Genomic DNA, 10,610 nt, shown 5'->3' with positions numbered 1-10,610 from the left:
AAAATGTCCATGTTTTGGATTACTCAGAAAAAAAAGTGTATGCTCTTCCTTTCTCCACACCAATTATGAATACTGCAAAATGGTAAAACAAACAAACAAAAAACCTAAAAACTACATTGTGCATTAAATAGCTAATGATACCATTTGTTAAAATATTGAGGATTATTAGTATATAGGCCCAATCAACCAATTTACATTTTGGAAAACACTGGCTGTACTGCTGGGCATAGTGTCTGTACCTTGGCACATGTGGGTCCAGAGAATTCTGCCAAGGGGACTGTTTTGGGCATTATAAGAAGTTGAACAGCATCACTGTCCTGAACCTGCTAGATGCCAGTGGCATCCCTCCCCTCTGCCTGTCATGAGAGACAAAAATATCTCCAGATATTACGGAACGTCTTCCGGGACACAAAATCACCTCAGTCGAGAACTTCAGGCTTTTGGCAACACTGGTTGTGAAATTGGTTTTCAGTGGGGCTGTGATGACCCCAAGGAATGCTGTGGATTTTCACAGGGCTTCTTTGTCGTTTGATTTGGGCATGAAGGAGGCTGACAGGTGAGTTGGAGCCAAGGTGCTCTAATGTCTGTGAAATGTAGACTGACCCCTGGAAACCCTGTGTGTATGGTGAAACAACTTGTTTGTAAGTATGAACTTAGATCCTCACTTGACTTCACATGTAAACACACATTAATTCCTATATGCTGAGAATTTTATACAGAATTTTCCAGAAATGCAATGGCGTTTTGTTTTGCTCAAAACTTTTCCAATAGTGAGTCACCACTGAAAAGTCACATCCCATATAGGAATTCCCCTCACAGAATTTCCGTGGCCAACCCCAGACCCTGAGCATCAGTAGACAGTGCTGGGTCTCTAGCGTAACTGCCCAGTCATGGAGAGACTCCGCACCAACTCAGTACACGTTACTCCATCATAAATTACTTTTGTTTTAATTATCCTTTACAAAACACGGATATAGGATGACTTTTTTGACCTTATGTTTAAATTCATTTCAGGGTCATAAAGGGAATAGTACAATATATCTGGTTAAAGGGGGCACCAAGCTTGATAGATCTGAGGACCACCAATCTTAGGTGTTTAGCGAGCATCTTTCATAGGAAGTCAGAGGTCACCCTGGGCCTTCTTAGGCCCCTTAGTGCCCCTGTTGGTGCACAGCCCATGTGGAGTTACAAGTTATGTACCTGTGTTTCAAAGTTATCTGTAGTTTCTCCCTATGTGGAGTCTCTGACGTCCAACAACACAGAAGTGCCCACTGAAGTTTCTTCTACCCCAATAACGTGCACTGGGTTTTTCTCTTGCATGACTTCATGGATGTCAAAGAGGGCAAGTGCCCTGCTGGCAGGTTGTCCCGCCTTCGGCTTGCCCCCAGGGTTCTCACCTGCATGCACATGCTGATGAGAGCTGCGGCCCAGGGGCTGCTCCTTCCTCCTCCGATTCCGCCCACGAGGCTCTTCTCTGGTGTGAGTCACTTGGTGTCTGATGAGGTGCGAACTCTGGATGAAGCACTTGCCACACTGACTGCACTTGAAGGGCCTGTCGCTCCGCTGAGCCCTCTCCCCTGGATTCACAGGCGTGTCGCAAGCCCACTCATGCTTGGTGAGAGCTGCCTGCGCAAAGATCAGCCTCTGGCGGCATTCGTAGGGCTTCTCCCCAGCATGCTTGCGCTGGTGCTGTGCCAGCGAGGAGCTGTGCCGGAAGCCCTTGCCACAGTGGTTACACTCATAGGGTCGCTCTTCAGTGTGAGTCCGCAGGTGTAGGAACAGGCATGTGGTCCGTGAGAAGGACTTCCCACACACGCTGCAGGTATATGGCTTCTCGCCAGTGTGGGTCCGCTTGTGGCGGCCCAGCGAGGAGTTCTGATTGAAGGCCCTTCCACAGTCCTGGCATGCATAGGGCTTCTCACCAGTGTGGATCCTGCGGTGCACGGTGAGGTGCGTGCTGTGGCAGAAGGACTTCCCGCACTCTGCACACTTGTAGGGCTTGTCTCCAGTGTGGATGCGCTCATGCTGCACCAGCGAGGAGTTCTGGCTGAAGGCTTTCCCACACTCCTTGCACATGTAAGGTCTCTCCCCTGTGTGGATCCTCCTGTGCACGGTGAGGTGCGCGTTGTGGTTGAAGGACTTCCCGCAGTCTGAGCACTTGTAGGGCTTTTCCTGCACAGGGCCTGGCATGAGCTCTGCCTCAGGAACAGCTGGATGGGAGGCTGCACTGCAGTCACCACTATCTCGCGGCTGCTCCCCTGAAGAGCCTGTCTGCTGACTGAGGGAGGGTAAGTGACCCTCTGAATCTGCGACCTGTGAGTCCGAAGTACAGAAATATTCTCTCTGAGGAATCTCTGGGAACAGGTTTAGGTTTGAACTTGGGAGACAGGTTTCCCCAAGTCTGAGACTTTCATAGGTTTTATCTTGAACTGGTGCTTCCTCAAGGCAAAATTCCAAGTGCCTGGAACTATCCTGGTCCTTCTCAGGCACCTTGACCTGGCCCTCACAGTCCCAGCCTTCCCCTTGTGTGGTGAGACAGGCAGTGTCCCCCAGGAAGTCTTCCCTTTCCATGACGCAGGACAGCTCCTCCGCAAGAAGGCCCTGCTGTGTGGGTGGCGCTCGGTTTCCAGGTCCAGGCTCCCAGCCTGAAAGAAACCAGAGTTCTGAGAGGCTGGCGGGAAACATGAAGAAAGGACAAACCTCTCACAGCCTGAGCTCACTTCCCAACTATTTGCTTTGCCTCTAGGCAAATGTTGGTTCTGCTTTTATGTCAACACCAAGTGCTCTGTTTGTAAACACAGCTTCATCAGTTCATCATCTCAACAAATATTTCATGAGCACCTGCCACGGGCCAGGTTCAGGCCTAGCTCAGGGGCCAGAAAAGGAAGTGCCCAAATTATAGATGGTTTTTATGTGTGTATGTGTTTTTTGTTTTGTTTTGTTTTTCTTTAAATAGTTTTTTTATTTTTCAATTATAGTTTACACACAATATTATATTAGTTTTAGGTGTACAAGCCAGTGATTAAACATTATGTAACTTAAGTGATCAGGTTTTTCTGTTTTTAAAGGGCTGTAGAAAAAAATATGTGACAGAGACAGGTAGAATTCTAACACTGTCCCCTGGCTGTTCAATCAGTTATGTAGCTATTGCTGTGAAGAGGTTCTGTAGGTGACATGAAAATCACTCATCAGCTGACTAAAACAGGGAAATGATGCTGCGTTATCTGGGCAGGCCCAAAGCAATCCCCTCAATGTTTATGAGCAAAAGAGGCAGGTGGGATAAGAGGCAGCTGTGCAGGGGCCTCAGTCATGGAGTACAGGTGACTCTCAGAGCTGGGAACAACTCTTGGACGAACACAGAAACCTCAGTCTGAGGACACACAGAGCTGAATTCTGCCAACAACCTGGTGGAGGCTAGATGTCTGGATGTGGCGTCTTCCTAAGCCTCTCTGTAAGGTCCCTGGCCCCAGCCTGGTTGACACCTTAACTTTGTCTGGGAGCAGACAAACCAGCCAGGTCTGACTGACAGAACTGTGAGATAACAAATGTATGTTGTTTGAAGCCACTATCTTCACAGTAATTTGTTAGAGCTGTGATAGAAAACAAACACAGAAACTGCATGCAGCCCATAAAGCCCACAATATTTACCATGTGGCCCCAGATGCTAGGGATAAAGCAGTGACCCCATAGATAGAAAGCCCTACCATCAGAAGCTGGGGGCATAGACACTGAATGAGACATGGAAGCAGCAGGCTGGGGGCAGGGCAGACTAGCAGATCAGTTCTAGAAAATCTAAGTCAGACAGGCCACCTACAAGTGGAGATGCCCCTGTCTTCAGAACAGCTTGGGGGAACCCCCATTACGAAATCCTCTAGACAAAGACAGGCTCCCCTTGTACAGTGCAGGGAAGTGAAGGTCAACCCATTTTTTTTTTTCTGGCTGCTGCAACCACCACCACCACCACCACCACAGACTCAGCCCTACTGGGGGAGCAACTTTGAGCCCGGCTTCCTCTGGACTTCACCCCACCTGCCTTTTTCCCTTTCCAACTTTTCCTGTAACCTTTCGCTGTGATCACTGATCTGCAGATAGTCTCAGGACCCCAACACACCACACCTGGTGGGTTCTCACCAGGATGGCGTCCCTGGGCAATTCCTCTTTCCACCATCCACAGCTCAGTTCCTTGCTCCAGCTGGGAGATGACATCAGGTTTGGGAAGCTCAGGTCCTAGAAACAGAAAAACATGGAATGCGGGGTTCTGCTTTGGACAGAAAGAACCAGCCCAGCTTCTAGCCCCTACTCCTGACCATCAGGACATAGGGCCATCTTACAACACAGTGAAGGCTTTGCAATGGGACAAAAAAGGGTAGACACCCCCTTGCCCACATGTCCTACAGGGAAGGAGAACCCAAGGTCCCTAATCCCCAGGTCAAGTCTTCATACCAGACGCCTTACAACCTATAAGCCATGAAGAATAAGTAACTGCAGGAATCTGCCTGTCAGCTTGGGAAGCAGGCCTTACCCACAGAGAGCAGATGCCCAAAGGTCTCCAGCATCACATCACGATACAGGGTCCTCTGGGCAGGGCCCAGCTGTCCCCACTCCTCCCGAGTGAAGTCCACAGCCACATCCCGGAAGGTCACTGGCTCCTGAAACATCACACACATGGTCAATCAGCTGGACTGTCCTCATCAGTACTCTCAGAAAGAGAAGAAGGAACGGGGAAGGAGAAAACATGTGGGCCAGTATCCTGAGAGAGTGCATGTTCTGGGCAATGTGAGTCAAGACTCGCTGGGCACCTGCTGGGCTGCTACATGTAGGTGTGAGTTATACAGAGAAGAAACATGAGAGCATCCAGATAAGACCAAAAGCACCCCACAGCTGACCTACAATTGACTTCAGACAGGTGACTCTCTCCACTGCTGACTTGTAGATCTGTGGGCTAGAGAAATGGTTACTGTCTCAAGTCACTAGGTTTGGGATAGTTACACAGCTACGGTTAACCAATACATTAATCCTCAGATTCAAAGCAAGGCTTGTCATCTCTCTGAAAAGAGGGGTGTATAATTAAGGGAAATCACCTGCCTTTAGGCTCACAAGTGACTGAAGTGGGCCAGTGTAAGAGCCTACCAGGGTATTTAACCTGAGAGAGGCAACACTGGAGGGGACAGGTAATATGTGCCCTGTCTAAAAGGGCACTAGGACTCAGAAACAACTGATCTTGGGAAAATACAGGCCCTAAGTGGTCAGAACTGCCAATTTCTGGTGAGAAGAAATGTAATTCTTTTACATTTCAGAAATGTAATTACGTTTTACAAACGTAATTCTTTTGTGGACTGGCTGTGTCCACAGTCAAAGACTCAACATTTCTGGATCAGAGTCTTGGCTCTGTCACTTCCTCTTCAAGAGGCACAGAGCAGAACCCCAAGTATGCTGCCTTGTTTCCTTGTCTCTTTGGAGGCTATAAAGGGGACTAAGTGGCTGTAAAACACTTTCTACAGGACAACCGGACAGCCACATGCAAAAGAATAAAGTCAGTCCCCTACCTCACACCATATAGAAAAAACTCAAAATGGATCAAAAATTTAAAATGTAAAAGCTGAAACTATTAAACTTTTAGAAGAAAACACAAGACTAAATCTTCATAACTTTGGAATTGGGAAAAGATTCTTAAAAAGGATTATCAAAAGCACTAGCAATAAATAAACTGAACTTAATCAAAATTAAAAATTTGTGTGCTCCAGAGGACACACTAATGGAAAGCACCCACATAATGGGAGATACTTATTGCAAATCACATATCTGATAAGACTTGTATCCAGAAGACACAAATCTTACAAATCAATAATAAATGCAACCTAAATAAAATGAAGAAAATATAAAAGAAGATATCAAAGGAAATGTAAAAAATTAGCAAATAACCACAAGAAAATATGCAAATAAAAATGCAAATTGAAACCATATATCAAATACCCCCATTTTCTTTTTTTATTAATCCTCACTCAAGTATATGTTTATTGGTTTTTAGAGAGGAAGAGAAGAAGGGAGAGAGAGAAACATTGATGTGAGAGAGAAACATTGATCAGTGAAAGCCTAGTTGGGGACCAAACCTGCAACGTAGGTATGTGCACTAACTGGGATCAAACCTGCAAATTTTTGGTGCATAGGATAATGCTCCAACCAACTGAACTACCCAGACAGGGCTCCAATACCTAAATTTTAAAGGGGTATTTTCTTTAAACAAAAACAAAAAACCACAAGTAGAGCCTTGGTGTCACTGGTTCAATTCCTAGTCAGAACACATGCCTGGGTTGCAGTCCAGGTCTGTGGATGGGGGCATGAGAGAGGCACCTAATCATCGTCTCTTTCACAGATCAATGGTTTTCTCCCTTCCCTCTCTCTAAAAAATAAATAAAATCTTTTTTAAGCAAAGAAAGAAAAAGGTTTCTTTTAAATATTAAAGAAATTATAGTACAGAATGGCACGTGGCTCTGACAAAAATTGTGCAGAAAACATGCTGAACCTTTTGACTGGGAACAGAGGTATCTGCTCCTGTCCTGCTGTCCTCACCTCCCACTCAGAAGATCCTCCCTGGATACTCAGAAGTATCCAACCCTGATACATGCTGCCCGTGCCTCCTGCCCCCACCCCTCCATCACCTACTCTGCATGGGTTGCCAGTGAAAGCCCAGGCACCAGATGCACTGACCACTGGTCTGTTGAGGCTACAAGACCTCATGTGAGTTCTTCATGTCTCCTCCTGGGATTCTAGCAGGAGGCTACTCCTTGCTGTCTCGTGACTGTCCCTGCTACTCTACATCAGCCCCCTGTAGCCCTCCTCTTGCTCTGCACTGCTGGGGCCTGGAGGGATGGCCTGCCTCAGACCCACACACTCTCCCCATCTGACCAGGGCATCAGTCAGCACCCAGTCATTGTCCCCAACCTCCCTCACTCCAGTGGTTTAGTTAGTTCTCAGTCTCTCCTACCCTCACCCCCATATTACTGACTGATTTTTCTCAAACCCATGCCATTTCTGCTTAAAACACCTGAATGACTCCTTCTCACCACTGTACATAGGGGACCCCTAAGCCTGACTACAGTTGGCTGAATGATCCCCAAGTATATCTGGGAACCTCTGAATGTTACCATAAACGGCAAAAAAGAGTTTGTTGATATAATTAAGGATTTTAAGAGGGAGAGAGTATCCTGGATTATTCATGTGGGCCCTAAATGCAGTCATAAATGTGCTTCTAAGGACAACACAGAGGGACATTTCATTACCAAGGGAAGAAGGCAATATGATCACTAAGGCAAGATGCTATGCTGCTGACTCTGAAGATGGACAAAGGGCCAGGAGCCAAGGAAGGCAAGGTCTACAGCTCTACAGTAGGAAAAGGTGATTCCCGCCTAGAGCCTTGACAGGAAGGAAGCGTGGCTCTGCCTACACCCTGATTTTGGCCCAGTGTCAATGATCTCTGACCTCCACAATGTAAGGATAAATGTGTATTGTTTTAAACCACCAATATTGTGGCAATGTTACAGCAGCTATGTGAAACTAATACACCCTCCACTCGGCTTGTTGCGTCCTACAGTAGCTAGCCTCCAAAATGCACCCCCATGAGCCCCAGCCCTTTTGTGGTCCCTTTCTATACAAAGCAGGTTTGACTTGTATCACTGATACGATACTGACAGAGGGGGAATTCTGTGGAAATGTGAGAGTGGAAATTCTGACCTCAGGTCACAAAAGGCATTGTGGCTTCCACCAGGCTCTCCTGGATCAGATGCCAAGTTGTAAGGCCACTTAAGCAGCTCCACAGGGACCCATGTGGGAAGGAACTAAGGCCTCCTGCCAACTGTCATCTGAGTGAGCCATCTTGGAGGTAGATCCTCCAGACCCAGTCAAGTCTCAAGGGACAGAAATCCAGGCCAACATTTTGATTGTAATGTCAAAAGCCCAGGGCAGGACCACCAGCTAAGTCATTCCAGGACTCCTATCATCAGAGACTGTGAGGGGCCCTGACTGATGTGGCTCCATGGGTTGGGTGTCTTCCTGTAAAGCGAAGGGTCCCCTGGTCAGGGGACATGCCTGGGTTATGGGCCAGGTCCCCAGTTGGGGGTGTGTGAGAAGCAAAGAATCAATGTTTTTCTCACATATCAATGTTTCACTCCCTCTGTTTCTCCCTCCCTTTCCCCTTCTCTAAAAATAAATAAAATCTTAAAAAAATAAAAAAAGAAAATGCCCTGGCTGGTATAGCTCAGTGGATTGAGCACTGGCCTGCAAACCAAAATATCTCTGATTCAGTTCCTGGTCAGGGCACATGCCTGGGTTGCAGGCTAATTGATGTATCTCTCACACATCAATGTTTCTCTCTGTCTCCCCTCTTTCCTCTTTCTCTATAAATAAACAAAATCTTTAAAAAAAACAACTCCCCAACCCAAAACTTTAAAGTATATATATATATATATGAAGCTGTGAGGTATTTATTGTTTTAGGCCAATCTGTTTTTTGATTTGTTACACAGCCACAGCAACGGGTAACTAATACACTTCCTCCTAAGCCTCTCTTACTGCTGATAAAGGCTCTCACCTTGACCAAACTTTAGTCTGGCTTCTCTGAACATTCTTCTCATCTAAACCTTGACTTTTAGCCCTGGCTGGTGTAGCTCAGTGGACTGAGCATGGGCTGCAAACCAAAGCATCGAAGGTTCGATTCCCAGTCAGGACACATGCTTGGGTTGCAGGCCATGGTCCCCACCAACCACACATTGATGTTTCTCTCTCTCTCTCTACCTTCCCTCTCTAAAAATAAATAAATAAAATAAATAAATCTTAAATCTTAAAAAAAAATAAACCTTGACTTTTAGGCTTCTTTGCCCATTTACACATCACCTAGTTTTACCAAAAATCCTGTGAAGTCAGTTTCGCTGGGATCCTTCTTCTCCATATGTCATCACTCCTCATATCTTTTTCAAAGTTCTCATCACCCACAATTGCCTCAGTAACATGGTCACCTGCCCTGCTCCACCAAGAACCCTCTTTCTCCCACCCACTATAATGCCCCATTTTCTTGTTGGGTTCAGAATTGCACCTAATTCTACAATGAAGTCTCTTTCCTTCTACTGCAAGAGTTCTGAATAAAATCTGTTTTTGCTGCTTTAATTACTGTCTAGCTCTGACTTTCTCTGTCATTGCTCACTCCCTGCCCCACCACCCTCAGCCAAAGCAAAATAAAATGTGGTTGCATTTTCATGAAGATCTGTAACAACACATATTCTAAAACATGCAAATCTAAGATAATTGATAGTCTCACTTTGCATACTAAATCTGAAATAATGCCAACCCTTGTAAACAAGAAAAACAAAAGATAACAAGTGGCCAGGTGGGGGGTCACTTGGTTGAAGCATCATCCGTACACCAAAAGCTTGCTGGTTCAATCCCCAGTTGGAGCGTGTATGGGAGGCAATTTATCTATGTTCCTCTCTCTCTCTTCTTCTCTAAGATCAATAAACATATCCTCAGGTGAGGATTAAAAGAAAAAAGACAGGAAACATTAAATTCAAAGATGAGTTTCCGGAATTATGCCAGCGTGGAGAAAGAGCACTTCAAGGAGGACATCAGCAGCCGCCAGTTTGCCTAGAATTGCTGGTGCTGAGGATGGGGGCCTTCCCTCAGGGGCTTGCAAGTACTGGCTGCCCTCCACTGCTGTCCCCACAGCCCCGCGGGAACCTTTGTCGCCGTTCCGCCTCCCTAATGGGTGCATGGTGACCTCTCCTTTCTCCCTCCCTCAAGGTGGAACCCTATCCGCAGGTCAGGGCTGCGCGGAGCCAGGCACTGTACCGACTCCACGCAACAGAGCATCTTCAGTCGACAGTACCAATTACCCATCATCTCGGGGTTCGGCCTTCGGGGTGGAGGAAAGGGTATCGGCGAGAGGACCTAATGAGCAAGAGCAGTGGGGATTAGAGGTTCGTGGTTCGAATCCCGGTCCCGCCCGCTGCCCCTTTGCAGCGGTACCAGTCAGCGTGTGCCGACCTGCACTTCAGTTTCTCTGCGTGTAACGCGGGATAACCCCCAGGCCCCGCTCAAACGAGCGTTAAAAGGTCAGTATCTGAGGGAGACGCTTGGTCGGGCCCGCTGTCACCGTTACTGTAATTGTTACCTGAAGCCGTTCCGTTGGAGGCCCCGTAGCCATCGCCAATGCGGCCGCCCCCTCCTCAGGATCCATGCTAGACCTACAGGTCAAGGAAAGGGGCCCCGTACGATTCTAAACCCGAGAGCCGTCTCCACCACCCTGACCGTTCGATTCGCAGAACGCTGGACAATGGCGGTCGAGCTGGCGACGCTGTGACTACAACTCCCAGAAGGCCATTGTGGCGCACCGTAACGCCCACCCAATGGAGTCTTCGCTCCTTATTTCTTCGACCAATGGAAGCCTCTTGGCTTCAGGCCAATGGGAACCTCCGCCCGCCGGCTTCCGGCTAAGGGTGGCTGCGGGCGGTGATTCTAGCGACGCTGTGGCGACCTGGGCCTCCATCACCTGGAAGAGGCAGGGTCTCTGGGTAGCGGCCTTTCAGCCTGTTCTGTCCGCAGGCTTTGCCTGGCTGTCCCCTC

General features: G+C 47.5%; 1 protein-coding gene across 2 annotated transcripts; it reads right to left on the bottom strand.

The window, feature by feature from the left end:
- Positions 1–925: 925 nt before the first annotated feature.
- On the bottom strand, positions 926–10,327 carry ZNF8 (zinc finger protein 8). Of its 2 annotated transcripts, none has more exons than XM_045848915.1 (4): positions 10,159–10,327; positions 4,523–4,649; positions 4,117–4,227; positions 926–2,645 (listed from the first exon to the last, which is right to left on the bottom strand). In XM_045848915.1, exons 1-4 carry the CDS (start codon positions 10,222–10,224, stop codon positions 1,231–1,233), a joined length of 1,719 nt encoding a protein of 572 aa, XP_045704871.1. In that variant the 5' UTR covers positions 10,225–10,327; the 3' UTR covers positions 926–1,230. The 2 variants fall into 2 exon arrangements, with proteins under 2 accessions (XP_045704871.1, XP_045704880.1); XM_045848924.1 differs by having other exon boundaries at positions 4,132–4,227.
- Positions 10,328–10,610: the final 283 nt, after the last annotated feature.

Source organism: Phyllostomus hastatus, unplaced genomic scaffold, assembly GCF_019186645.2.
Source record: "Phyllostomus hastatus isolate PE091 unplaced genomic scaffold, TTU_PhHast_1.1 phas_contig_133, whole genome shotgun sequence".
Lineage (NCBI taxonomy): Eukaryota > Metazoa > Chordata > Mammalia > Chiroptera > Phyllostomidae > Phyllostomus > Phyllostomus hastatus.
This window is presented reverse-complemented; position numbering and strand designations above follow the sequence as displayed.

Bases quoted from the DNA above. Each gene is read 5' to 3' on its own strand.
- ZNF8 (XM_045848915.1), bottom strand. From the start codon at position 10,224: ATGGATCCTGAGGAGGGGGCGGCCGCATTGGCGATGGCTACGGGGCCT. The intron at 4,650-10,158 runs GTAACAATTACA...GTGATGTTTCAG, and splicing joins CTCCAACGGAACGGCTTCAG to GAGCCAGTGACCTTCCGGGA. The intron at 4,228-4,522 runs GTAAGGCCTGCT...TTCTGTTTCTAG, and splicing joins TGGGCATCTGCTCTCTGTGG to GACCTGAGCTTCCCAAACCT.